Source organism: Trichophyton rubrum (assembly GCF_000151425.1).
Source record: "Trichophyton rubrum CBS 118892 genomic scaffold supercont2.7, whole genome shotgun sequence".
NCBI classification, from domain to species: domain Eukaryota; kingdom Fungi; phylum Ascomycota; class Eurotiomycetes; order Onygenales; family Arthrodermataceae; genus Trichophyton; species Trichophyton rubrum.
The window spans coordinates 1276280-1302647 of record NW_003456422.1 but is presented as its reverse complement, the minus strand read 5'-3'; the positions used below and the strand labels follow the sequence as shown (position 1 = coordinate 1302647).

Sequence of the window (26368 nt, the reverse complement as noted above, 5' to 3'; positions counted from 1 at the left end):
ATTTCATCTGCTGACGACTTCTTCGCCAGCACTAGTTGTGATGGTTGTGAATTGAAATGTCCTTTTTTTCGTCTATCGGTTGGCAATCTTCCAACTGCTCAACCAATTGAGACTCTTCCACTGCTGGTTTGAGCCTTCCATGCCGAAAACGATGTCCTTGAAGACGACAAACAGGCCGATAATAACAACATAGAGGACTGAATAGATGGCCCACTCGACCTTCCGGTTAAGCTTCTGAGTGAACCAGTCAATACAGAAAGCCATGGTCAAGATAGCAAAGTACAAGGCCGGGTAGTAGTGATGGACGTAGGTGACACGGGCCATGATCATGAAGGGGAGGTAGTGGAGGAACCAGCCCACAATGGGGTAAATGCCGGAATAGTGGATGTGGTCGATGTCGGCCATGCTGAGTTCGTCATAGCCGCGTTGCCAGCGAAGCAGATACCAGAGGACGAGTAGACTGAAAACACCCAAACTCAGGGTACTGCCCCAGTAGACGAATGGGTTACCAAGGAGGAAGTACTTGACGACATTGTCGTCCCAGGAGCACATTCGGAGTCCAACATTAAGAATGGGCCATTGCCAGAACTTCGATGCTAGGTCATCTTGCTTATCTGGATCTGGGACAAGAGCGTTATTGGACGTCATCATAGCAACATTCAGATGGATAAAATCCTTGAGGAAGGGCGACTTGTAAGTGCCTGGTTCACTTGGAGGAACTGTATATCAGGTATGTTAGTATAAAGAGCCCATGTTATAAAGTTATAAAAGGAGAGAAAAGAAGTACATACGTCTTTCATTCACATGCGACTCGATGTTCCAGTGAGTATACACGTCCCATGGTCGGTTCTCCTTGGTGCAGGTAGTCTCAATCTGTTTGAAACCCCACTGAGGCAAGCTAACACCGCCAGCTCTGAGATAACAGCCTAAGACAGTATGGCGCAGGCGGAGGGCAGTGGTAAGAGTTCTGATTTTCGACCTGTCTCTTGACGCAACGTCTTTGACGACCTCGATGGTCCAGTGGTCCTTGGCATCACCAACAGTGGTGTTTCCATAGGCAGACACTTCATACTGAGCCTTGGTGACGGGAGCTGCCACGGTGTGAGAGTGCAAGTTGCGGCCGGTCTGAGCGTGGATAAGGCGGATCACGTCACCATCACCAATAAAGGCAATTGGACCTTCTGGATTATAATCCGGCTGAGTACGGTTCGGATAGATGAACCAGTCGTTGTTAGAGTCCTTGTGGTGGTAGCAAGTGATCTGTTGCTGGCCCGATCCTTCGGGATAAGTCTGAACGTGAGAGTGTAGTAGACCACCTCCGTATCCCATATTCTTAAGTGTGATTTTGGATCCAATGGCGACCTCAAGAGGACTGTCCTTGCCAACATTGGTACCCCTCAAGTTAGCTTGGAACAAAGAGCTCATCTGAGCGTCACCGGTGCCAGAGTTCTCAAGCACGAGGAAATGAATGTAGAAGGAGAACATATAGACCAAGAATGGAACGATGATCAGACCGAAAACACGGGCTCCCAAGTGATGAGCAAGGACGGTCTATGCATAATAGTTAGCAACTACGGAATGTAACATCCGGGTAAAGGGCCTGAGTACCTTTGGCATTTTTAGGTCTCCAAACTTGTGCCAGAGATCTTCAGCAGTGTAAAGACCGACCAGTGCAGTGCAGAAGAGTCCGACCCATTTTACACTGCAGACACACCCAATGCTCAGGCCAGTGAGGATGAGCCAGAGATACCACTCGGGGGAGAAGCTTTCATGTCGAAGTCGGTGGAATCTTGCCCAGCAAAGGGTAGTGGTGAAGGTGAAGCATAGAAGCATAGAATCCAAAAGGATGAATCTGGAAATCGTGGCGTAGGAGTTCTCGCAAAGCACCATCAGGGTGATAAGCCATACGGCTGGACGGCGGAATTTCAGTTCTCGCGCAGTATAGTACGCAAGTGGAACGCACATGATACCGAAGAAAGCATTGAAGATACGCATGAAGGTGTAGTTGACTTCCGGAGGGTATTTCTCGCCAGACTTGAATTCGAAAGATCCGTTATAACCAGCCAGGAAACCCGACAATCCAATAAGCATTTTACCCAGCGGAGGGTGGACATCGAAGTAGAATTCTCGTTTGATGTAGTATGAACCAAATTTCCCGAAACTAGAGCGACGCAGCAGATATCAATCAGTAACCATATACCCAAAACCTGTATAGAAAAGGGATCAATCTCGGTTTCTTACTGAGCTTCATCCCACGTAACGATATCTGAGAGACCAATGCGCCACAAACGAGTGAAGCAAGCCAGAGCAGTGAAGATCAATGGGGCAATGAACACTTCCAAGTCATCGAGAATCTCACAGAAGGAGGGGGACTATGTAAGCGAACAGGTAGTAGGTTAGCATGCCGTACAAGCAAATCACTTAAGGCTCCTATCCAGTTTCAAGAGACTGCCATACCTTCTCCTTCAGTTTCTTCCCGTCGACTTCAATGCTGGGAATTGGGACATTGGCACTGCTCTTCTCTGCACCAGGCACATTTCTCCTCCTTAAGTCTGTGTTCGGCGAGGTGCCAGAAGCAAACGCTCTATCGTCGGCCGCCATTCTTGGGGAGCCAACGAAGAGCCGGTCCGGTCGGTCGTGAAAAGGTATTAAATTGGGATTAGATAGAAGAGAAATGGAAAAAAAAAGACCGTGGCCAAGTTATTTAAACGGGATAAAACAGGTAGTGGATGAGAAGGAAGATGAACCACCACGACTCGATTAAAACATCCCTCTTAACGAAAGAACGGAAACAAACCCTTCCAGCAAGCTTGCAATGGGAGTGAAGAAGAAACGAAGAAGCAGAAGAAGAAGCAGAAGAAGCGAAAGGCGTCTCTGGTTTCCGGTTGATGGCTGAAGAAAAGTGGCCTGGGATCCCAGACACAGAGTTGCGGCTAAGGCAGAGCTAGAAATAGAAAAAAGGGGCTGACGGCGGAACTCTAAGGGCGGAGGCTGGACGAGGCCACGTACAGCGTTAAAGCAGTCGCTGAAACGAAAGCGCGCGAAGAAGGACGGCAAGAAAAGAAAAAGAGGACGAAAAAGTGAAATGATGGCTGATAGAAGGACAGAAAGCTGCAGCGAGGCCACAAAAGCTTCAGGAGAAGAAGAAGAAGAAGCAAAAGAGTCGACGGTGGCCAGTTGAAGAGTCACGTGATAGGTGATATCAATGTAGAAGACGATGAGGATGATGATGAGGATGAGGACGATGATAAGACAGTTAAAGGATAGATTACTCTTTAGATACTTGGATACTTAGATAGCCAGAGGATAGAGATGAGAGCGAGGCATCTTCCATTACAGAGTATAGCACAAGGCATATGCTAACTACCAGTCTATACCGATGTACATCTTACCTCCGCTTGTCCTTTGAAGCTTGAAACTACCCTGACTTAGCCTAAACCTGCGACATGGCTGGGAGCTTACCCTTCGCCTCCAGAGCTGTAGAAGATATTATATAAATATATCCACACTGGGTATGCAGCAAAAGTAGAAAGTGATTCATAGTTGCCCACGTCTATTCGAGTTGCCGTATTATACCAACCCCGATAAGCTCTTCATAAGGACAATGTGTGGTTGTGTTGTGTTTGTGCGTGTGCGCTTGTATATATGAAGATCATGATCAACCGAAGAAAGACGATGCCAGTGACGGTGTACCCCATTTCCGAGATTCAAGAGAAAGGGTGATGATGGTTGATATGGACACAGAAGGAAAAGAAAGAAAGGAAAAGTAGCATACATTGCAGGCCTCATCCCACATGAAACCCAGTTTCACGACGGATGCCGAAAGGCTGGTATAAGAACAGTTTGCAAAGGGGGGGGAAAAGGAGATAAAGGGGAGAGTAAAGATAGATGGGATGGTTAGATATCTAACTGATGGTTAAGACGGTTGAATTAAGGGCGGAGACGAGTAACTCAGCCTTGACAAATGAAAGCAACTTGGTCCAGAGGTATGCGTTCTATTGAGCTTCGATGCAAACGCCTGAAAAGATAAAGATGAGAGAAAAAGAAAGGAGATTTATAGTTACTCGTCTTCATGCTGTCCGATCTGACGATATTGACTGTGATCACCTCTGTTCCTCTTGTCTTTACCGCGGTTAATAAGACTGGAAATCCATGTCCCAATACCGCCTTCCTTCGACTGGGTCAGCTGTTGTTCACCCTCAGCAGCTTTACCGACCTCACTAGCCATGGAACCAGGCCTGGGAGTAGGTGGGTTGAGATGCAAGTTAGGAATAGATGGTCCACCAGATTCATTGCCTCGCCGAATGTCGAATGATGATGGTGATCCAACGCCTCCCATGAGAGAACCGCGCTCAGCTTGGCTGGCGGGAGTAGGAGCGGCGGACTGAGCATCGTCGAAGATAAGTTCCATGTCCTCAAGACGAACACCGCTAGTTTCAGGGTAAAGAAAGTATACTAAGACGAGTTAGTTATAAGCCGGTCCATCGTACAGCCCGTAAAGAAGGATAACTTACCGACAACAAAACTGCAGGCACAGAAAAAGGCATGCATGAGGTAGAGTCTCCAGTGTATGGCCTCCTGTAGCACAGGAGTGAGCTCTCCGACAAGCCAGTTGAATGCCCAGTTCGTTGCTGTACTCAAACTTGCACCCTTTGCACGGATGCTGAGCGGAAGGATCTCTGGAGGGTAGAGCCATGGGATGGGACCCCACGAGAAGCCAAAGGCAGCATTGTATATCATGACAGATATGACAGTCAGGGCCGGAGTGTAGGATATATTGATATGGATGAAGTAGGCCATGGCAGAGAGGGATATGATCATCAATATAGCACCCGATAAGAGAATTGGCCGGCGACCCCATCTATCAACGAGATACCATGGCGGGATCGTGGAGAGTAGGTAGGTAATGCCATTGATTCCGGTCATCAAGATGGCGTCCCGGCCAACCCAGCCGGCGGATTCAAACACAAGGGGAGCATAGTACGAGATGACGTTGATACCATTGAGCTGGGCGAAGGCCTGAGCAGACATCGCAATAAAGACACGCCGGTAGTAACGCTTGAACATGTCTGTGTATGTCCGCTCGCCTTCCTGTCGTGTGACGAGAACATTGGTCTTGATCTCACGGTATTCCTGTCTAGCTTTGTCGTTGTGAAGGTCGCCCTTACCGTACAGGTTGGCAATGACGACCATACCCTCTTCATCATGATCATGGTCCAAAAGCCACCTATTCCACAAGCAGTTAGACTAACAGACTGTGCGACTAAAAAAAACCAAAGACATCAAGACATACCGAGGAGATTCACAGATGATCAAGCTTCCAAACCCGAGGAGTGCACCCATAACACACTGGAGGAATAATGGTAGGCGCCAAGAAAAGTCGCTCTGGATGTAGCTGCAAAAGTAGTCAACCCAGACACTGGCGGCGTACCCACAAATATTCCCCGTAAACTCAATACACGCGAGTTGGCCCCGATTGTGAGGTGGAGAGATCTCAGATTGATAAACAGGAACGATCGTGGAGAGGGCACCAACACCTAGACCAGCTACGATACGGCCTACAAGCATCATAGGAATTCCCGTAGCAAATGTCTGGAAGGCACCACCGACAAAGAAGACCATGGAACCGTAGAGAATAGTTCGTCGACGACCGATTATGTCACCGATTTTCCCCACGAGGAGTGAGGATATGAATGCTCCTACTTCGAGAATGGCTACCATGGTGCCGATCTCTGCACGAGTTGGCTGGTTGAAATAGTCTTTAAAATATTGACCCCTACGTTTGTCAGTCGATTTTGATTTTCGAGTGGGAGAGGGCATGACGATGAACATACGTAATAATGCCGGACATAACGCCTTGATCATATCCAAATAAAAAGACGCCTAACGACACGAAAATGCTAGTAAAATACCTTCATTCCTGTCAGCAATGTTTTCCAACATAGAAATAGTAACCAGAAGTAGTAAAAAAAAAAAAAAAAAAAAGGAATGACGTACAATAACGGCTTCCCAACGAGGCCGTGGGTTTTGGCCCTGCCATCCCGGGGCGACATGATGGAAGCCAGAAGCCTCTCAGCTCTAGAAATGGTTCTAGCGCCCGGCTCAGGGATTCGGATGGCCTCCTTTAGGTCTCCGTTGTCGACGAACGGGGTATGCTCCTCCCCAGCTTCGTCTTCCTCGTAGCGAACCCGTTTTGGCTGAGCTGCGGATGATGGATCCGGTCGGCCTGACTTCCCAAATACCTGAAGGTCGAGGGACCCTCGCAGCTGAAGATGTAAGGGATCCTCCTCGTCGGCAAGCTGGTCTGCGATGTCACCGGAATCCGACCAGACGGAAAAGTTGGACTCTGACGGGGTGGGAGACGGGGTCCGCCGGCTGCCTGGTTTGTCACGATCGGCGTCGAAGAGAGATGAGGACTGTTCAGACGATGGCCGGGATGTCTGTATCGACTGCAGAGGTATGGAAGCGGAGGAGGTCGAGGGTTTGAGTGATGGAGGAATCGTGGCGGTTTAAGACCAGGGCTTGCCCGAGGCAGCCCTACGACTCCGGCTAAAAGGTAAAAGACAGAATTACGGAGTAAAGGGCGTTATGTAACACGGCGGAGACGACAGAGCGGAGGTCAGATCAGGTCAGGGGGGGCGGCTCTGCAGTTCGATGTGTGAGTGGGCATGGAGATGGGAACCCGTTGGTGGTTGATGGCAACGGGGGTTGGAGGTGCATCCGATGACTGAAAGGAAAGCAGAGAAGAGCGAGGCGAGCGTGATCGCTTTTGGCCCAGGTGTTCCACTCTGGGCTTGCCAGGCTGGGGCTGAAACACTGTGGTTGGCTACAAGGGACACGCTGGATGCTGGCCAACTGGCGGGTTGACTCGAGTGCTTGGTTCGCTTGGATGCCCTGGGAGTGACTTTTGCGGTGATGCTGGCGCTGCGTCTGCTGGTTGTCTCGTCCGTTTTTTGCGATTTTGCTTTCGTTTTCCGCTTCTGGGGATGGGAGGATGACGAGGTCATGTGCTGCTTAGTCATCCCGCTGACTCCACACGGCGGGAAGGGACCGTGAGTGGCACGTGATGTATTATTGCATTTCCTCTCTGGGCGTCGACAGAGAACGAAATGGACAACACGGACAACATTGAGAGAAGAAGAGTGGGAGAAAAGACGAAATGAGGATGTGAAGACAGGGAGAGGCGGGAGGAAGAGCATGGGAAAAGGAATGAGGGCGAAGGATTAGACCACCAGACCTTGCCTGCCTGACCGATCGGGTAAGAAGTCACCTTACACGCCATGGGCCCAAAAGACGAAATGACGGCTCAGTGACCTCGCGGCTTGAAGATCGTTGCCGTCGACCACCGAGCGCCAGAATAGCGTTCACGTTCTGCATGATGAAAATAGTCGCCAAAGCTCACAACTGGCGAGCCTATGGTTACCGTCGCCAGGTGGCTGCAAACCATCGGGCTTATCCCGTAGTTGATCACAATCGAGTACGAAAAAAAAAAAAAAAAAAAAAAAATGGCAGAATCCGACAGACATCCTCCGCTGATGCATACAGACCATGGGCTAAAATTGGTGGATTAGCAGCCTATTGCCACTGTCGGGCTGCCCTTGAATGCATCAAGAGGCTATGGCTTGAAACAGAAAAACTCCGCAATGTTTGCTGGAGGAAATACGTACATCTCCATGTGTGCCGGCCTCTCCGTCGATTAACCCAACCGTTTAGTCGATCAGATATGTACCCACACTGACGTTATATCTAACATGTACGACTTTGGCGTCCTCGAATGATTTTCTTCTTATTAAACCCCTCAATGGGGGCATTCTTGCCTACTATTTACCTGCTTTGTCATGACGTACAGAAGATGGAGCAGATGGCGATGATCTAGCGGGATAGCTTATTACTATTAACAATTAAATCAAGGATCCGGCGTCAGCTAAGTAGCAAATTAATTATGCGGGAGTTTCCTGCCTTGCAGTGTCTCCAGAGCAATGCCGAGGTCCATCCCACTCACACCTGCGCGCCGGTAGAAGATGAGAGGCTGGTCGTTACATTGCCCAACTCTCCAGCCAAGGGAGGTCGCATCTACAGCTCTACAGCATCATCAAAGCGAAGAGACAACCGCCTAAAGAGGCTGCATGGCGGGCCGCGGTATTGCTCACCAGTAGTCATAGTGAGTCAACCTGATGGGACCACCAAGGTTTGCCGCCCATAGTTTATTTGGGCGACCTACATAAACTCGTAGAGATCTTCAATTCAAGTCAACCAAGCTAATCATCCATCCAGTTCTCATAATTTACAGTCCTATAGTTGCATTTACACCAAGCAACCTGCAAGGGAGAGACTTCTATTGACCTACTACCCGCCATGTCTTCTAATTCACAGCCCATAGTCTTCTATGACATTGCAATGCGCCCGCCAGTCGAGAAGAACTGCTGCTCTCCAAACCCATGGAAGGCTCGTCTGGCCCTCAACTTCAAAGCTGTCCCTTACACGACCAAATGGGTGCCTCTGCCTGACGTAGCCAAAGTGCGTAGTGGGCTCAAAGTGCCCGCTGTCCGCAAGTTTGCTGATGGGTCAGACTTCTACACATTGCCCATTATCCAGGACCCCGCCACCAACTCGGCTGTCGGCGACTCCTACGATATCGCAGTCTACCTGCAGAAAACCTACCCAGATTCCGGTGCTGGCGATCTCTTCCCGGATCAGAAGCTCGACTACACTTTTACTCCTGATTCTGAGATTGCAGTGCCCCTCTCAGAGGTGCCGCAGAGCGGATTCATTGAATACGCCAAGTTCAACGTCAACGTTGACGCTGCATTCAGCACACATGTGCAGCTCTCGACCCAAGAGTTCCCATTTGACCCAGCCACTGCTGAGATCAGTAAAGCTGAGTTTGTCCGCCGTGCAGGTGTTTCGTCCTGGGATGACTTTGCGCTTGTCGGCGAGGCGCGGGAGAAGGTAAAAGAGGGGTTACGGAAAACGCTCGGTGAGCTCGCCAAGCTCTTCCTGAGGGACAACAGCGGACCCTTTATAATGGGAACGAGAGCTACCTATGCGGACTTGATTGTTGGTGCATGGTTGCGAATGATGCGTGCGACCTTGCCGTCGAGTGAATGGGAGGAATTAAGAAGCTGGCATGATGGTATATTTGCAAAGTTGCATGATGCCTTGGATGTATATGCAGAAGTCAAATAAGTGAGGAGCAAGCAGATTCCTCACATTTTGGACAATGTTGGCCTATGATGAGTATGAACAGTTAAATATTGACTGTTATCAAGGATCATTAGCACTATCTATGGATACCTTGCTAACTTATAACAAAGAATACGAGCGGCAGATATGCACAGATTGAGACTAGGGCTAAGTCAGTCAGCCTCGAGATCAAGCAACTATATAAACGGACGACCAAGCATGTAGATAGTTATACTACCTTCCAGCACCAAAAAAAAAAGTTCTTATAACAACAAAAATGTCTACAATGCAACAGCTCACTCGCCTGCCATTCAAAGGCATCCTACTTTCGCGAGGTTGGGTCCAACCGCATACCCCCCTTCTCCGAATACATCTTCTCCGAAGTTGCCGACCAACGGCAACATCAAAATTTTCTACATATCCACTACGGTTTAATTCAAAGACCCCCAACGATACATCTTCATCCGGGGTCGGCTCCGATCCAAACAATGATCCGTATCGAACTCCGCCCGTGAGCCTGGAATCCCTCGGTATTGGGAAGAATATGAAAATCGTCTTGCTCGTTGTACTCTCTGTCCTTGGAACTATTGAGATGTGGTTTTGGTGCAAGGCTATCTGGACTTGGTGGAAGGGAGGCGAGAAGAACGAAAACGTCGAACAAGGCTGCAAATGAGGATTTTTTTAAGTGGTGATATCATTTGTACAATATCTGGGTTTTTTAGAGTTACGGCCCGTGTCTTGGCGTTTATAGGGCAAATAACACATCTCATCTCGATAGGGTCTTAGAATAGGAGAGAACTACTAATACAGGAATGGTCTACTCTATAGTAAAAGAGAAAGGACTCTTCATGTATATTATATTAACTATCTATTTGCTTGATCTATGTCCATGAAATTTGCAAGATTTACATAGTGAGAGCACCTATTCGATCTCATCAAAAAGCAGATTGAGGACTCCAAAGCAACCAGAGCTTACCCCGAACATGTCTAGAACCTGTCTCGTTCCTTCATATCCCAGAAGGAAATGTTCCTAAAGCCCAGTAAAAAAGAGATCTATATGGAGTGTGGTATATAGTAAAAAAGCTCTTAAAAATTAAATATAGAAAAGGAGGAAACAGCCCAAGCCAAGATTATCACGAGAGTGACGTGATTTAAGTAAGGATGATATCGTATCCGTCAAGCTGGATGTGCACAGCATCAGTGGGCACGCCATACTTGCGCCTAACAAGTTCGAAGATAATCAGGCCAGCACTGGTGCTTGGGAGTTGGCGAAGGGTATTCATGAAGAACCCCCCATACAGCCACGTTCGCCAACCACCTATCCGCCGTGCCTGGCGTTGACATTTCTTGAATGTCTCTATATATGCGTTGGCACGATGCTCCATCATCTCTCTACCCGAGCGAGAATGACGGACCCGTTTATCAAGGTGGTCTAGATTCCGGTAATAGATATTTTGTACTAGGCTTAGCGGATGTAGAACGGCTTGTTGGAAGATGGTAGCTGTGATTCCAGCCAGCATGAGGAATGCGGGCTCCAGAGCATAATGTGGCTTGATCACAGGAATTTCACCGGGCTGAGTAGGTGAGGATAGTTTTTGGATGGAGGGCGCCTGGAGAGAGCCATAGTACCCAGTGATAAAATGGTAATATCCCTGTGCCTTGACCGTTTCGAACAAGCTGAAGAACACTGCCGATCCAAGGCTGTCTTTCAGAAAGGACAGTGTCCAGCCAGAGAATACCCCACGAGCACCGAGGGTTTTGAGTTTGTCCCAGCCATAATGCCATGCGCTACGGGACCGGCCGTTTATCATATCGCTGGTCCTTGACCGGGCTTGTATGGCGTCCAGGGGTGCTGCAACAACGGACTGAATGGCACCTGCAGCGAAGCCCGCAAAGAAGGTGACGGGGGGTGATGGAGGTGGATAAACCCGCTTACCGCCCATCAGTGTTGGTTCGTGCATAGCACCAAGTATCTGTAGATAGGAAGTATACAGTATGGCCCCGACCCTGTATCTTGCATTAGAACATTACTTCATTGCATCGGGTGGTTAACTAACCCAACATTCGCTATCAGCGGTGGAAGGACCTGGTACGGTATAAAGACCCAACCATGCGACTGGACAGCATTTGCAAGAAGTCCAGGGGTAGTTGTCTTCCATGACCACCCTCCTGTTGTAGTTTGTGGTCCGATTGCTTTGGCTAGAGCCTATTCGCGACACTTCTTTAGCGGTAGACATGCGTGATCTGAAAAGTTAAAGTCATACCATATAGCTATACATAAATATATTATTAGTATTAGCCTGGACATATGTACATACTGGGGACTACCTACTCAACTCTGGTGCGAAAGAATGCCTTCACCGGAGTTCTAAAGTAAAAAGCTACAGCTTGAGCACTTATGGCGCGCATTCCAGCGGCCGAAGCACCGGTAGCCGCATTTGTTCGGGGCTTCCGGCGTCCCGTACCGTCACCATCAGCATCATCGTTCCCTACTTTGGAATGGCTTGTTTTCAGTTGTGCCGGGCTATCGATGGGTACGGACATGGTCGTGGTGTAGAAGGCAGAGGATATCCATCAGCAGGGAGGGCGACTCAAAGAGAGAACAGTCTTGAGACGAAAAGCATGAGGGTGTATCCAAAAAGAATACGCTAAAATATACCGGTCAAATGAATAAAATCGGCCCTCTCACCATCGTCATCTGCCTCTGCAGCAGCAGCAGCTTCGTATCTTCCTTTGGCCGTTTTTTTTTTTTTTTTTTTTTTTTTTTTTGATGGATGACCTTCATTTGCAAACAGTGCAAACAGACTCACTTCCCTGCTAACCAAAAGCGGTTAGATTGCAGACGCGCCTCACGTCGCTTTCTCTAAAGTGAAAAGAGCGAAAAGAAAGTTGAAAAGGTCGAAGACAGACAGAGAGGCAAGAATATTGAGCATACACCGCGCAGCTTGCTCACGCAGCTCTTCGACATCTCCTACAGGCCCACGGATGAGCTAGTGACTCTCTTTTGCTTGGAGAGGGATAAGAAAAAGGAACCGTTTCGCTTCTTTTTGATACATCGTTTCGCGGCTACTTTGGCTCCCAAGCTCTAAAGCAAGCTTCTGAAAGCTCAGCCCTTCCTCACATCACCAGTCCTCCTCAGAGGCACTGCGATTAACCATGGGCGACACTATCAAAATCGATGCTACGACCTTCTCAACCCGTCTTTCAAGCTTCTATTCGGCATGGAAGGCAGATAAGAGGTCGGCAAACCAGGTCTTTGGCGGCGCCTCATCGATAGTTATCCTCATGGGCAAGACCGAAGACTCCAACTCATTCCAGAAGAACAATGCGATGCATGTGCGTGTCCATGACGGCTTCGGGAGTCTAGAAGAAGGCTCTGTTACAATATTAGAATTATACTAATGGGCTTATCTATAGTTCTGGCTCCTCGGCTATGAGTTTCCGGCTACGCTTTTCCTGTTCACCATGGAAGCAATGTATGTGGTGACTACAGCAAAGAAGGGTATGCAAACACTTGATTTTCTCCTTCGTTAAGTGGGGGTATGCTAATCCGTTGATTCTACTCCCAACAGCCAAACACCTCGAACCACTTCAAGGCGGCAAAATTCCAGTCGAACTTTTGATAACCTCCCGCGATGCCGAACAAAAGACAAAGATATTTGAAAAGTGTCTGGATATAATCAAAAATGCTGGGGTATGCTCCTCCTATTCATACGAACATTAGCTTGTCCTTCAAGTCTAACTTGCGAATATAGAAAAAAGTTGGAACTCTGCCGAAAGATGCTTCGTCTGGTCCATTTGCTGAAGAATGGAAGCGGATTTTTGGAGATATTTCTAAGGATGTTGAGGAAGTGGACATCAGCCCCGCCTTATCAGCTCACGCTTTCTCCGTAAAGGGCCCAGAGGAATTGGTCAGTAAAAAGTGCCCTTTTTAGGATGTTATACAAATGACTAATGCATCTAATAGACATCGATGCGAAATGCTGCCAGGGCTTGTTCTGGTCTCATGTCTGAATATTTCGTGGATGAGATGTCAGAACTCCTTGATGAAGAAAAGAAAATGAGCCATAAATCTCTTTCCGGCAAAATCGAGGCTAAAATCGATGATGCTAAGTTTTTTAATAAGTTGGCGAAATTGCCAACCGGTTTCGATGCTCAGCAAATCGATTGGGCTTATGGACCCGTTGTTCAGAGTGGTGGAAACTACGATCTCAGATTTTCCGCAACTCCCGATGATAAAAATCTCTCTCCTGGTATCATCATTGCAGGATTTGGGATTCGTTACAAAACATACGCTGCAGCTATTGCACGAACATTTTTGGTGGATCCTAGCAAGTCGCAAGAGGCTAACTATGGCTTCCTTCTTGCTATCTATGATGCAGTTGTGAAAGATATTCGGGATGGAACCGTTGTTAAAGATTTGTACAACAAAGCCTTAGGGATGATCAAAGCAAAGAAACCAGAGCTGGAGAAGCACTTTGTGCGCAACATTGGTGCTGGAATTGGCATTGAGCTCCGTGATGCCAACATGCTCCTTAATGGAAAGAATACCAAGACTCTCAGAAGTGGCATGACGCTTTGTGTGTCCATTGGATTCACTGATGTCACCGACCCAGACCCCCAAGACAAGAAAAATGCAATATATTCGATGGTGGTCACTGATACAATTCGCGTCGGTGAGAGTGGGCCACTCGTTTTTACCAAGGATGCAGGAATCGACATGGACTCCGTCTCATTCTACTTTGGTGATGAGGAGGAAACTCAAAAGCCAAAAAAGAGCCAGGGCGAGAGCAACAGAAACAGCACTATTGTCAGCAAGAACATTATTCAGACGAAACTTCGAGCTGAACGCCCAACACAGGTCAGTGATGGCGCTGATGTACGTCGACGTGAGCACCAAAAGGAGCTACATGCAAAGAAGAATAAGGAAGGTCTGGAGCGCTTCGCCGGTACCAAAGGAAACCAAAACGGCGTTGCACAGAAGACCTTCCAACGCTTCGAATCGTATAAACGAGATAGTCAACTACCTTCTCGCGTCAAGGACTTGATCATTTATGTTGACCATAAAGCTGCATCAGTTATTGTTCCTATCCTGGGACGCCCAGTTCCATTCCATATTAACACTATCAAGAACGCAAGCAAGAGTGACGAAGGAGAATATGCCTATCTCCGTATCAACTTCTTGTCCCCTGGTCAGGGTGTTGGAAGGAAAGATGATCAGCCATTCGAGGATGCATCTGCACATTTCGTGCGAAATCTTACCCTTAGGTCCAAAGACCATGATCGTTTTGCTCAGATTGCAAAGGATATAACTGAGCTTAGGAAAAATGCTCTGAGACGAGAGCAGGTGAAGAAACAGATGGAGGATGTTGTGGAGCAGGACAAGCTCATTGAAATAAGAAGTATGTCCGCTCATCTCCTTTCTATCGTTTGATAGCTGGTATACTGACAGTTTTATTAGATCGCCGACCTATTAAGCTACCAGACGTCTACCTCCGTCCACAATTAGATGGTAAGCGTGTGCCTGGAGAAGTTGAAATTCATCAAAACGGCCTACGTTACCTGTCCCCTCTTAGAAGCGACAATGTTGACGTTCTGTTCAACAACGTCAAACATTTGTTTTTCCAACCGTGCCAACACGAATTGACTGTTATTATTCATGTTCATCTCAAGACACCAATTATGATTGGAAAGCGCACTACCAGGGATGTTCAATTCTACCGTGAGGCTACAGACATGCAATTCGACGAAACTGGCAACAGACGACGAAAACACCGATATGGAGATGAAGAAGAATTTGAGGCTGAACAAGAGGAGAGAAGGCGCAGAGCTGCTTTGGATAAAGAGTTCAAGGCCTTTGCAGAGAAGATCTCTGACGCCGGAAAGGACGAAGGCGTTGATGTTGATATCCCATTCAGAGAAATCGGTTTCACCGGTGTTCCTCACACTTACCGTTCCAATGTTTTGATCCAACCAACTACTGACGCAATTGCTCAGCTAACTGAGCCTCCTTTCCTTGCCCTGACATTGAGCGAAATTGAAGTTGCGCACTTGGAGAGGGTACAGGTAAAAATATCCCTAAACGAAAGTTGAAAATTTAGACGCTAACGTGTGCATAGTTCGGCCTTAAAAACTTTGATCTCGTCTTTGTCTTCAAAGACTTCCATCGTCCACCAATGCACATCAACACCATTCCAATGGAGAATCTTGAAGGAGTCAAGGATTGGCTCGACTCTGTTGATATTCCTTTCAGCGAAGGTCCTCTCAACCTCAGCTGGGGTGCCATCATGAAGACTGTTACCAGCGATCCATATGGCTTCTTCCAGGATGGCGGCTGGTCGTTCCTGGGCGGTGACTCTGACTCCGAAGGAGAGGATGAAGAAGAGGAGTCTGCATTCGAGGTATCTGACTCTGAAATTGCAGCAGATGAAAGCTCGGAGGAGGAGAGTGGCTATGATGATGACGACGCTAGTGATGAGAGCGAAGCTGCCAGTGAGGACGAGAGTGATGAAGGTGCTGACTGGGATGAATTGGAAAAGGAGGCTATTAGGAAAGACAAGGAGGCTGCTAGAGGAGGGCATGATGATGGGGACAAGCCAAGGAAGAGAAAGCGTTAAAAGCTTTTAAGTTCCACCACAACTTGCCCTACCAATGGTGTCCGGTCATGTTTATGCCCCCAAATTCTATCTATGATTTGTTTTTTTCCCTTTGCAATATGTATTTTTGTTCTTTAATATTCTACTTGAACGCTGTAAAAGCATAGGGACGGGAAAGGGCAAAAAGAGCTTTATTCATTATAGGCCATCGATACTTCAATACCGACTTTAGGCTATACCTATAGCAAACTGCTATCCCGACGCTTTCGTGGGAAAAGATATCGAGAACCGTAGCGATAGATGGCAAATAAAGACCCATCTTAATCATACATGAATGGACAATTTCGAACGCTTTACAGGTATTATGAATCTAGGTACCTAAAAGGACAAGACCATTGTATTACCGTGAAGTTTACGAGGCTACCTTGTACTTGCTTTCTTCAAACGTGGATCGATCGAGTAGATAGAAAAGCCTATAGTTGATTGAAGTAGTAAAAAGGGCTAAAATAATCTCACACATAAGGGCGACACAACAGCCCAGCTAAGTTCATTCCCTATCATATACACCCTGTTGAACAAAAAGCAAAGGAAAGAAAACAATTGACACGGAAAAGGGGGGGCAAAAAGAAGAAGTGGTATAAAGTGAAATGAATCCAAGGCAGTTTTTCTTTAAGCTTGAGGTATCAGAGTAGTGATAAAACGGTAGCATGGTTGCTGCTTCTAAGATGGCAGGCTGAAAAAACAAAAAAATAACAAAAACAAAGGTAAGAGACATAACTGAGACGCCGATGAGTTTACATAAATACATAACAGCTTATAATATAGGTAGGGCCGCGGAGAGGGCAAGTAACGGGAATATCAACTTAACCTCGTCTGCGGAAATTGAAGAACGATTTTGGTGTTGTTGATGCCCCCGTTGCTACGCCTGTACCGTCATGTTCGCTGTTCCAAGTAAGGTAGCGATGATCACCGAGTTTTCTTTAAACGCTCGTTAGCCTCGGACTGGGATAAATAGGGATTTCGAATGAGGTAGTGTTAACATACCTTGGTTTTATCAAATGGACAAAGGTGAAGATGGTACCGAGAACAATGCAGATTCCACCAACGACGACGTATGCAATTCCTAGGCATGTGGTGGATTCCACCCATCACGCTTCGTGTAGTGAGGACGATAGATTTGGTGCCACCAAAAATATCGACTTTAAAGTCTGCTTGTTTGTTAGTAACAGGATGGGGCGGCAAATGAAACGTATCTCAAAAAAGATTAAACATACTGTCCTGGATATCAATCTGATAGGATCCAGCAAGCATTCGGTCACCATCATTGCGTCTGGCTAATTTGCTAAAAGTTGGCAGACCGGCGGTACGCATCCAAACCTGCAACTCTTCCCACTCCTGGACATTTGGTGGCGGGTTCTTCTCCGTGTATCCGTCTGGGTATCTCTTTATCCAGTTCGGGGGCGGCGAGACTTGGTCGTAGGAATACTTCGTGGGTTTGTAAAGGTCCTTATCGGATGACCAGGAGATGCCCTTGTTAGTCATTGGGTAGGTCTGGTTTCCGTCGTTACCGCCACCAATACGTCTGGGTTCCAATATCGTATCATTAAACACGGAGTTCGCAATCAGGCCGCATGGATAATATGCCTTGCCCTTGGGGTCAAGCCTTAGAGGGTCACAAGTGCTGGTTCCAATCGTGGCATTCGGTACTGCAACACCTTTCAACTGGTCCAGATCAAGAGATTTGACGTATCGGCGGTGATTTTGGTAGAAGTTGGTAAGGCGATAATAGAGGTATACTGGCGCACCGATGTCATTCGGTATGTCGAAAATGAGAGAGCAGACGGTTGTATTGATGTGTACGCCATTGTCAAGTGTGACGTCGACATCGTCATTCTTATACCACTGATAAGGGGTGTCACCCTTCGACTGTGTTTTAAACGAGGCTCGAACGTTGGCTCTGGCATCTTTGGCATTATCCTTGCCAACAGGTGCGTCCTTGCAATTGGAGTAATCGAATATTAACTCTTCGACCTGGGCTTGTGTCAATATCGTGATCCCTCTTTACAGATATACGGTCGCAAATGGCAAAACATACCTGCGAACTAGCATATATCAACAATCCTCCTATCGGCGCGAATATGATGCCCATAATGAAGAAGAGCGGCAGGACAGTTTTGGGGGTTAAAATCGGCCTATAGACACGGCATGCGTAAGCTCCACTGCTTTAGAATACCGCTCCTCTCCCGTTGTTTGTTCCTTGCGATCAGAGAAACCGCTTACTGCCATGCTTTCAATCGCTGTTGACGAAAAGCCGTATCTGTAAAGCAACAAGGCCGTGGCCGCGCGCATCCGGTCAGCCCATACTACTCCCCATTTCACAAAGATAAAACAGCAAAGAAATGTTACTATGGTTATAACACACTTGCGGGCCTTCTGCTCTTCTGTTTCTTCTCATTCTTATGAATATTTGGATCCTGCGCCTCGAGCGAGTCCGTATGCGTTAGAGTCGGCGCCATCACGGCCGCTTTGGACTATACGCCACGTCGAGAAATTTGTAGGCCCGGTCGAGGAGTCGAGATATCGTTCTTTCGTCAAAAGCCGGGCTGGCAAGCAGTTTAACCGTAGTTGTCAAGACGTCTTTTGAACCCCTGTCCCGTCTTCTTTTTGATGGTCGTCGTCCCTGGCTTTTGTTGAACCGTCCGTCTTGCAGTCGCTCCAAAGATTTGTTCCCAAAGGGGCCGCACTAAAGGGAAGGACGAACAAACCCGGTCATGTTTGCACTGTTTGCATCCTGATGCCCAGTCACTGCTAAGCCTTGGATTACGTGTGTGAGTTGCTTATATAAACCCGAGGTTATATCTATTAATAGGTTTGCTCCAGGGCGAAGTTGAAGGCGAGACAGAACGAGGCGATTCGACGAGGCTAGAATTGAGTCTGTGGAAGGATGGGAAAAGTCAGTGGCTTATTAGGCTGTGTAGGTTTATGGGTATATGCTGCGCCGTTTAGTCGCCGTTTTCAAGTGGTATTTTTTCTGCATTGCAGATCAATAAGTGTATCTCCGCATGTACTCTAAACAGGAAGACAGGCTATCCAAAAATGCCCGGCTGTCAATGGGATGAAATGGGGTGAATCTTCGGTGATTAGCCATTGTTGTTATTGTTGAGAAGGGTGAATAGATTACTTGAATCTAGAATGCGCCGCTTGTGTTTATTGATTGTGTGTATTGTATGGAGAATTGTATTATTATATGGAGCAAACAGGTTAACAAATGCAATGCCCTAGATAATGACCTGAAGAGGAAGGAGAAGGAAATATGAAAAGTTATGTCAAATGAAAAGGAAATAGTAATTCTTGTCTTGTCTTGCTTGCCTGCTATGTGATGATAATTCGATGGATAATTGATAAAACAAAACGCAAAAAAGGGGGAGAGACAAACAAAGGGGGAAAGAAAAGGCAAGAAAAACAGATAGCAACCACCCAATACCAGACCACCGATCCGATTCCCGTTATCTTCCTCCCAATGAGAATGATATGATGCTAGTTCCCCGTTTGCCATTGCAATGCGTGTGTTAAAAGAAGCGCGAAAAATATAAACAAGGAGCAACGTGGTATTCTGTGCTGTAAGTGCTGTGCTGGAAAGAAGTAGAGGCGACGGCTGAAGCAAAAAGAAAGATGGCTACATGATGTTGAAAGAAAAAGCTCTGCCATGAAATGGCCAGACATGAGGATCACAGTCAAGGAGATAAGAAAAGCAGGGAGGTCATGAGAAGAAGATGAGACAAGCAATGATCCGGTGTGGTGGCTAGTTTCATCGACGTTGATATCTCGACATTGGAGGCTGTTGTGCGTAACCTCGAGCGCACTAAGAGTGGCAGGCAGTTGTCGTCGTCGTCGATGTAAGGTTCCAGTCCGTTAAGGTCATCGGAGCAAGGTGGGTCGGGGAAACGTTAGTCCAGCTAAGGCCATCCCCCCAGAGCCGCACACCGGGTCAAGAAGAAAAGAGAAAAACTTTAACGCAACATCTCATCTTCATCTTCGACCTGCGCAACCGCGAATAAAAAGCAAGGAGAACACAAGCAAGCCAAACGCCGTTGGGTCATGATTGGAAGTCATTCTGGTATTAAAAGGTGAATAAGTGCAGGATGAAGAGAAGAACGGGCAATAAAAGGCGCGTCGCCGGGTCGTGAAATAGTAAGTAGCAAAAACGCGCGATGAATGAATGGGGGTATTGGAGGTGTTCAATTTCGTGTCTCAAAACCGATCAAAATGCTGAATAGGAAGCAAAATAAACAGGCCGAATCAGTCAGAGGTCAATCTGAAGAAAGTAGCAAGCAAGTCAAGTCCAAGTTCGTGATGTCATTGCTGTTGCTATTGCTATTGCGCGCCTTAGACGTACTGGCGGAAATGCTCTTCGGCCAACCACCCAACTCTCTCGTATGCGGTCCAGAGCTTGCTGGCCTTGTTAACGTCAATCTTACAGGCCTGCTGAGCGTCGGTTTTGCGGAACTCTTTGCCGGCTCTCAAAGCGTTGACTCTTGCCTCAAAGATGCGACGCTTACTAGCGAGGTAGCTAGCGCAGGAGAGACGTAGAGTAGAAGCAAGACTGATCTCAGCGGGATCAAGAGCGTCGCGGTCTGGGTCTGCCGAGAGATCGAGCAATTGACCCTTCCAGTCGGCCTTGAGACCCTTGGTGTTACCGCGGAGAGTCTCAATGGGTGGACAGAAGTTGGGCAGCATGCGGTAGTCTGTCTCATCACGGTTGGCGCCGATTACACGGGTTGGCTTGGGCAGAGGATCGAATGAGTCCCGGGCTTTGGTCTTGGGAGTCGACTTGGGGCTGCGTCTAGCCCGTGGTGGACGAACAGGCCTGGATACCTCGTTGGAAGAGGGAGAGGAGCTGCTGCTAGGCCTACGTCTCGTTGCAGGAGCAGGTGCCAAGGTCTTGAGTTTCGTTTGCGTTGATGGCCGTGCAATGGGTCGATACTGTTTCATCTCGGACATCTGGCGATCTAAACGGGCACGCTCGTCCCTGGCATATGCTGCTGGGTTTGAATTGTACTGGGTGGTGACCCAGGACCAGAAGTAGAGATACTCTCGACGGCTGGGCAGGTTTTCCTTGGAGACCTTGAGTTTGTATGAGCTGGCGGCGATGTGCTGGTCGATATCTGCAACTGTGGCCTCGTCTGAAGCGAAGAGTGGCTCATCATTGGGTATGGCGGTAGAACTCTCGTCTGAGCGAGGGAAGAGGACAGGATCCCGGTTATTGATGCTGCTGCCGACCGTGCCACCCTGTCTATCAACCGGCTCATCATCGTTTGTTCGCTGCTTCTTGCTCTCGACATAAGGTGTGACGGGTGGCGATGGCAGATCCATCATCTCGGACTGCTTTCTTTTGCGATCGTCTGAGATTGGAGGTAGTTTGTTATCTCTGTCGAAGGAGGATTGCTGTGGGACGGAGGGAGAGAGGGTTCGGCTGAAGGAGTCGTGGGGCTTTGCCTCTGGAGGAGACATCAGGCTGGCGACAGAGGGTAAGCGATTCATGTTGTGCATGCCCTTGTTCTGCATGCGTCGATTTGGTTGCTGCCTGCGGTACTCGACTATGGTTTTTTGATTGAACGGTGATGCTGCCTAGTTCGAATGGACGACGAATCGACTCGTTTAAATTCGATGGTATGTCAGCTGATGGGATGCGGACGACGATGGATGAAGGACGGTGGATGGAGGAGCGAAGGAGAGATGCGCGAGTGATGGAGAGAGATGTAGATTATATTATATGTTCTCCTCCCCCAACGGTCAGATGGACGGCAGCCCGACCCAGGGCAGGTGGAAGTCAATGGAAAAGGTTTGCTTGGCAGTGACGGAAGGCGAGGATTTGTCAGATGGCGCTAGTCCCCTTTCGGACGGGTCTCGTGTGGTCGTGGCGAGGGCGTTACGGGGATAAGCTGGCTGTAAAGTCCGGGCCTGCGCACTCGCTCTTCGAAGGGACAGAAAGACTGAGGAGAATAAGAGGAGGCTAAGCGGCAGACGGTGCGAGGGAGACGGAGAACGGAGACTTTATAAGCTGGGACTTTTGTCGACCCAGCGAGTGACCAGTGACTGGTGACCTTTGATGAAGATGACTGATGACTGGGTGGGGAGCGCAGCGCAGCGCAGGCGAAGGCCGCCGTATTGCAAAATTACAAGGGCGCCGTATTTGCAATACAGAGGCTTAGCCTCCTTTCTTTGCTTTTTCTGTGACGAACACAGATAAAATAACAGAAAAGCAGAGCAGAGCAGAGCAGCGCAGCGACAGAGACAGAGAGGGAGAGAGACAGTCTTGCTTCTTCTCCTTGTTTCTTTTCTCTTCGCTGAGGCGGGAAAGTTGCTTCTTTTGTCGTTCGCCGGCCGTGGGAGATGGGTTCGTGTTTGCTAGCGGGAGAGCAGCGGGTGAATTGGTTGGAGTTTGCGGGTTTGATCAGACGGTCGCGCGGTAAGTCGTTATCGATACGGCGGAGAAAGGCTGTTTTCTTGCCTGTTGCCTGGCCGAGGGAATTGAAGGCAGCAGAAGACGGTGAGCGAGAAGGTGAGAAAGAGGAGAAGGAGAAGGGAGGAAGAAGAGGCTTAGGAGGGCGGAAAGTGGCTGGTTTAAATAGCCGGTAGAGTCCTTCCTTTATTATTGTTGAGAGGTCTGGTTCTCCCATTGAGGCAAACCATGGATTTCCTGATACTCTCTCATTGACTGGTTCTATCCTAGCCATAAATGACACCATTGACCTGCCTCCGTCCTGCGTATTGATCCAGAGTATTATTATCGGCACTCTTGCTTATCCGTAATAATCTGGATGGCAGAGCATAACTAGTTCGAACGAGCTACCACTACGACGGTCCCCAGGCGGCTAAATCGCCCTCATCACCAACCTCTCACTGGCCCGTCTGCATGCTAACACTGCCTAAAAACAGGCAGGAAAAAGAAAAGAGAGGAGCAATCCCCCAGACGGAACGCCATACTCCGGCCGGCCGTACCATTAACAGATAGACTAACATACAAGGCAGAGCGAAAGGGAGGAGGAGGAGGAGGAGGAGGAGGAGGAATCAGCAGAGCTAGGCTACCGTCAATTTCGCTAGTGTTTGCACTTCCCCTCTGTTGCACTCTTGTAACCTGTCTTGGGGGGAATGTGTTGTTGTGGCCTGATTGATCAATTGAACCAAGCCAGCCAGCCATTGACTCTGCCCATTGACGTCAATAACTTGACTCCTCCCTGATTGCCCATTGACTGCCTTATTCTCCCTCCCTTTGTGCTGGGCTTCAATGCGCAACTAATGAAACTCCCTTATTTTATTTTCAGCAAAATAAAAAGGGATAATAGTGTGAAGCGAAGCAGAGTAACAGTAACACGCTGGCCCCCCCTGAGACTCATATAAACACCTCCAAAAAAGGAATAAAAAGGGCGCCCCCTGTCAAATGTCTTATTGTCCCGTTGGTCGACCCACACCCACCTGTTTTCTTTTATTTTTTGCTTCAGCTGGGAGGGGAGCCTAGCCTGGGAATGCGGCTGACGGGGGTTGTTGTTGTTGTTGTGGTTATCCAGCAGCCTGGCCGTGGGCTTATCATCGATCACAGGCCATTCGCCTCTTCTTCGTTTGTTTCGTCGCAATCGATTTCAGGCAGCCATATCTGGCCAATGTACCCGTAGAAGGTCAATTGGACTTGAGGGAGATCAACCCAACAGGAATCAAGCACTGTATGAATGGGGATCGGCCATCTTCCTTCTCTTCTCCCTCTCCTCTCCCCCATCCTTCCGACCCCATGTCAGTCACAAGCCAGTGGAGAATGACTTGATAAGCGAATTAACTTTTGCCCTTATCGGTCAGACCTTCGTCACTAGGAGTAAATATAACTCTATGGAGTTAGAGTCAGATATGATGGGGGATACATCTCAACCCATCGGCAGTTTAGTGAGTTAGTCGGTTTCTCTCCCTGCTTGGCCCCCTTTTTCTCCTCTTTTTCGCTGGCCCTCATCCTTTCTCCCTGGCTGCTGTGTGGGTAAGGAAAGATGGAAGGGATGTCGCGGATAGAGAGAATCCATCGAGACCTAACTGCTGCCCAACGGGGAAAAAAAAAGAGGAGCAGAGGGACTTCATCTCCCATCTCTTGTTCGCCCTTGCCTGTCAATTGACTCTGATAATAATTGTCATCTCGTCATCCATCGATCGTCAGGCTACAAGTATCTCCTCGCTCGACTGCCGTCCAACGGTTCTGCTCTCTCGCTATCATGGCTGACCCGACCGTGTGATGTGCTCGTCGCCTTTTTCTCGTCTCGACCGCCCTTCGGAATCGTCATCTCGCTGCCATTATTGGCCAGGCTGCCTTGGGGGGCGCACAGAAGAGAGAGGCCAGAGTTTCCATGCATGCATGCGCCCGCCCCGCAGCGAACATGTATACATACACAGGGTCTCGCTCTCTCTCCTCTCTTGTCTCGTCAACACTCTCAAATCATCTCTTCTTTGCTTTTTTTCCCGCTGGCTCGTTTCTTTTTCGTCGTCGTTCTTCTCTCTCTCTTTTCTCTCACTCTGTCCATTCCTCTCTGCAGGAGGTCCTTTTGCAACTGGAACCGTGGAAACGCGTTTGTATTTTACCGTATCGTCTAATACAGCTCCACGTGACTCATCCACAGAGAACGTAAACCCAAAAGAAAAAAAAAACAACGTCATTGACTTGTGGCTGGAAAAACCTGTAAAATTCATCGCAAGTCAACAATAACAGCAGCCGTAAAGCAAAGACGGGCGACGTCACAGCGGAGGACGCAAGCGGCGTCCGGCTCTCCCATCGCTGGCTCCTTTCTTTCGCTCATGGACTTATCTGGCATGGCCCGAGTTACAGGTTGAGTTTTGCGGGGTGCATCAGGAAACAAAAAGGAAAGGTTCCAAAAAAAAAAGGAATGATAGCAAAAAAGGAGCGGACCATCCCTAGTGCGCTTTCGCCCATCCTGCTCGCCCCCCTGGAAGCGGCCACCTTATTTCGTTTTGGGTTATCGATAACAGATAAGCAAGCTGCTTATCGATAACACCGCCAGTGACTTCAAACTTCTCCATCGTCGGCTTCACGACGTCGGCCTTTACACAGCTGAGGAGTGCAGAAGCTGAAACACACGGGGTTAAATGACAGCAATGGAGATGATGACTAGATACCTGAATAATCACTCTACATAAGCCGTCTCCGACACTTCTGGCTTCTAATCAAGCTGAGAAGACCAGCATAAGGGAGGGCTCATGATGAATAACGACATCACATAGCTTCTATCAGCAAGCTATAAAGTATGTCACTTCTTCGTTGCGACAATTCCATCTTTCTGATCAACTCGCCTTAGTTAACAGGCAGTTGGAAGCCATAAGAACGACGAAGATCAAGTCAGAAGATGCATCTCCTCTGTCTTCTACTGCTGTCTATTGCAGCTGTGGGACTTGCAAGACCTAGGCCGGGTGATCCAGAGGGTACGGGAGAGGCTGTAGATTATAGAGGACCGGTATGATGCTCGCCTGGTTGACAAGTCATAGTCTGAAAGGATCTAACATTCTATGGATAGACCCCATTCGCTATATTGCACGCAGGTCACATCAACTGTGCTGATGGAGGTGACCTCAGCCTGATACCCTTCGGCGAAAGTGACTCGGAGTGTACTGGTCTTAGTGCCAAACCTGGTAACAAGTGAGTACAGGCGTGTATATAGAATCAGCTGTTGTATACACTTATACTAACAAAAATTAACAGTGCCAATTCCCTCTCCACCAGTATTGACATGGCCTGCATAACCTATAAGTATACCACCTCCTTGTACCTCCACATTCTGCATTCGACTGACTTGTCAACAGCGACGAGAATTGCAAAGAAAAAATGGACACGCTCACCATGAAACCTTCGTCCTGCTGGAACTTCTCAAACTCCGTCAAGTCGTTCAAGTGCTTCCTCTAAGTACGGCTATACCTAGCCACCACATGGTTCCTTGCTAGCTGTATCTACATCACATTACTCCTCTTTGGAGACAAGTTTATCTATTTGTCAATGCTATCAATCAAGATTTTGCACCCCCGTGATAAAAATAGAGGACGGCTGTAACACCCTATTCCACGTTTGTTTCTCTCCGTTCTTGAACCGGGCACAAGGCGAGCTTGTACTCTGTACCGGCGCTAAGCTGCAGTGCAAGGATCCCTCTGACTAGACCATGATCTACGAACCGCAGCGCAGGCCAGGCCGGGGAGGGAGGGGGGCTGTACTAAGACTGTTTCTCACTCACTCAATTCTTATTGCTATGCCTACTCCGCTCGCTAACCGACATAGCCTTGCGAGTCTTCGTCTCTCCGCCTACTCTGGCCTCAATCAGGTAAATCTATCTGCCTAGCTGGTGAACTAACAGGCCACTTCACATGCCCTGGCATTCTCCTGGTAGCGACCATTGACTAATCACATGAACCCGGACAACATACATGCACACCTTGTTCCTGATCCAAGATTCCAGATTCCAGTCCTCATCACGTCTCACAGCAATGCAACTCGTAAAAAGCAAATAACACATCCCCTTGACTTACCCCTATCCCCCCCCCCCCCCCCCCCC

General features: G+C 48.2%; 11 protein-coding genes across 24 annotated transcripts; 4 read left to right on the top strand and 7 right to left on the bottom strand.

Moving 5' to 3' along the window:
• Nucleotides 1-72: 72 nt before the first annotated feature.
• Nucleotides 73-2601, bottom strand: TERG_06465 (uncharacterized protein; the record flags this gene model as incomplete). 3 transcript variants are annotated; one of them, XM_003233430.1, is made up of 5 exons in its annotated part: nucleotides 73-719; nucleotides 792-1551; nucleotides 1609-2161; nucleotides 2242-2372; nucleotides 2458-2601. In XM_003233430.1, 5 exons carry the CDS (start codon nucleotides 2599-2601, stop codon nucleotides 73-75), a joined length of 2235 nt encoding a protein of 744 aa, XP_003233478.1. The 3 variants fall into 3 exon arrangements, with proteins under 3 accessions (XP_003233478.1, XP_047606930.1, XP_047606931.1); XM_047750201.1 differs by lacking the exon at nucleotides 73-719 and having other exon boundaries at nucleotides 763-1551; XM_047750200.1 differs by lacking the exons at nucleotides 2242-2372; nucleotides 2458-2601 and having other exon boundaries at nucleotides 1609-2091.
• Nucleotides 2602-3104: 503 nt separating this feature from the next.
• TERG_12412 (uncharacterized protein) lies at nucleotides 3105-6053 on the bottom strand (the record flags this gene model as incomplete). 6 transcript variants are annotated; one of them, XM_003233429.2, is made up of 5 exons in its annotated part: nucleotides 3105-4455; nucleotides 4515-5227; nucleotides 5294-5776; nucleotides 5835-5912; nucleotides 5998-6053. In XM_003233429.2, 5 exons carry the CDS (start codon nucleotides 6051-6053, stop codon nucleotides 4061-4063), a joined length of 1725 nt encoding a protein of 574 aa, XP_003233477.2. In that variant the 3' UTR covers nucleotides 3105-4060. The 6 variants fall into 6 exon arrangements, with proteins under 6 accessions (XP_003233477.2, XP_047606927.1, XP_047606926.1 ...); XM_047751373.1 differs by having other exon boundaries at nucleotides 3105-5227; XM_047751372.1 differs by lacking the exon at nucleotides 5998-6053 and having other exon boundaries at nucleotides 5835-5939.
• A 307-nt stretch (nucleotides 6054-6360) lies between these two features.
• Nucleotides 6361-8014, bottom strand: TERG_12411 (uncharacterized protein). The gene has a single exon (XM_047751370.1). The coding sequence runs from the start codon at nucleotides 7197-7199 to the stop codon at nucleotides 6630-6632; it is 570 nt and encodes a 189-aa protein (XP_047606924.1). The 5' UTR covers nucleotides 7200-8014; the 3' UTR covers nucleotides 6361-6629.
• Nucleotides 8015-8355: 341 nt separating this feature from the next.
• TERG_08909 (uncharacterized protein) lies at nucleotides 8356-9186 on the top strand (the record flags this gene model as incomplete). The annotated part of the gene is made up of 1 exon (XM_003233427.1): nucleotides 8356-9186. One exon carries the CDS (start codon nucleotides 8356-8358, stop codon nucleotides 9184-9186), a length of 831 nt encoding a protein of 276 aa, XP_003233475.1.
• A 274-nt stretch (nucleotides 9187-9460) lies between these two features.
• Nucleotides 9461-9856, top strand: TERG_08908 (uncharacterized protein; the record flags this gene model as incomplete). The annotated part of the gene is made up of 1 exon (XM_003233426.1): nucleotides 9461-9856. One exon carries the CDS (start codon nucleotides 9461-9463, stop codon nucleotides 9854-9856), a length of 396 nt encoding a protein of 131 aa, XP_003233474.1.
• A 478-nt stretch (nucleotides 9857-10334) lies between these two features.
• Nucleotides 10335-11727, bottom strand: TERG_06462 (uncharacterized protein; the record flags this gene model as incomplete). The annotated part of the gene is made up of 4 exons (XM_003233425.1): nucleotides 10335-11190; nucleotides 11241-11389; nucleotides 11448-11454; nucleotides 11516-11727. 4 exons carry the CDS (start codon nucleotides 11725-11727, stop codon nucleotides 10335-10337), a joined length of 1224 nt encoding a protein of 407 aa, XP_003233473.1.
• Nucleotides 11728-13156: 1429 nt separating this feature from the next.
• Nucleotides 13157-15800, top strand: TERG_06461 (FACT complex subunit spt16; the record flags this gene model as incomplete). Of its 2 annotated transcripts, XM_003233424.2 has the most annotated exons (3): nucleotides 13157-14585; nucleotides 14645-15249; nucleotides 15303-15800. In XM_003233424.2, the coding sequence occupies 3 exons, from the start codon at nucleotides 13157-13159 to the stop codon at nucleotides 15798-15800; spliced, it is 2532 nt and encodes an 843-aa protein (XP_003233472.2). The 2 variants fall into 2 exon arrangements, with proteins under 2 accessions (XP_003233472.2, XP_047606923.1); XM_047750199.1 differs by lacking the exon at nucleotides 15303-15800 and having other exon boundaries at nucleotides 14645-15276.
• Nucleotides 15801-16745: 945 nt separating this feature from the next.
• Nucleotides 16746-18295, bottom strand: TERG_06460 (uncharacterized protein; the record flags this gene model as incomplete). Of its 6 annotated transcripts, XM_003233423.1 has the most annotated exons (6): nucleotides 16746-16757; nucleotides 16824-16987; nucleotides 17054-17810; nucleotides 17875-17971; nucleotides 18060-18096; nucleotides 18202-18295. In XM_003233423.1, 6 exons carry the CDS (start codon nucleotides 18293-18295, stop codon nucleotides 16746-16748), a joined length of 1161 nt encoding a protein of 386 aa, XP_003233471.1. The 6 variants fall into 6 exon arrangements, with proteins under 6 accessions (XP_003233471.1, XP_047606920.1, XP_047606918.1 ...); XM_047750194.1 differs by lacking the exon at nucleotides 16746-16757 and having other exon boundaries at nucleotides 16815-16987; XM_047750196.1 differs by lacking the exons at nucleotides 18060-18096; nucleotides 18202-18295 and having other exon boundaries at nucleotides 17875-17928.
• Nucleotides 18296-18472: 177 nt separating this feature from the next.
• Nucleotides 18473-22748, bottom strand: TERG_06459 (uncharacterized protein). Its single transcript, XM_047748621.1, has one exon. It carries the CDS (start codon nucleotides 21342-21344, stop codon nucleotides 20166-20168), a length of 1179 nt encoding a protein of 392 aa, XP_047604607.1. The 5' UTR covers nucleotides 21345-22748; the 3' UTR covers nucleotides 18473-20165.
• Nucleotides 22749-23299: 551 nt separating this feature from the next.
• On the bottom strand, nucleotides 23300-24604 carry TERG_12410 (uncharacterized protein). The gene has a single exon (XM_047751369.1). It carries the CDS (start codon nucleotides 24501-24503, stop codon nucleotides 24111-24113), a length of 393 nt encoding a protein of 130 aa, XP_047606917.1. The 5' UTR covers nucleotides 24504-24604; the 3' UTR covers nucleotides 23300-24110.
• A 570-nt stretch (nucleotides 24605-25174) lies between these two features.
• TERG_06457 (uncharacterized protein) lies at nucleotides 25175-25728 on the top strand (the record flags this gene model as incomplete). Its single annotated transcript, XM_003233420.1, has 4 exons — nucleotides 25175-25282; nucleotides 25343-25464; nucleotides 25528-25575; nucleotides 25629-25728. 4 exons carry the CDS (start codon nucleotides 25175-25177, stop codon nucleotides 25726-25728), a joined length of 378 nt encoding a protein of 125 aa, XP_003233468.1.
• Nucleotides 25729-26368: the final 640 nt, after the last annotated feature.

Excerpts from the sequence above, each read along its gene's own strand:
- TERG_12411 (XM_047751370.1), bottom strand. The coding sequence starts at position 7,199 with ATGCTCTTCCTCCCGCCTCTCCCTGTCTTCACATCCTCATTTCGTCTT.
- TERG_06459 (XM_047748621.1), bottom strand. The coding sequence starts at position 21,344 with ATGCAGAACAAGGGCATGCACAACATGAATCGCTTACCCTCTGTCGCC.
- TERG_12410 (XM_047751369.1), bottom strand. The coding sequence starts at position 24,503 with ATGAATTTTACAGGTTTTTCCAGCCACAAGTCAATGACGTTGTTTTTT.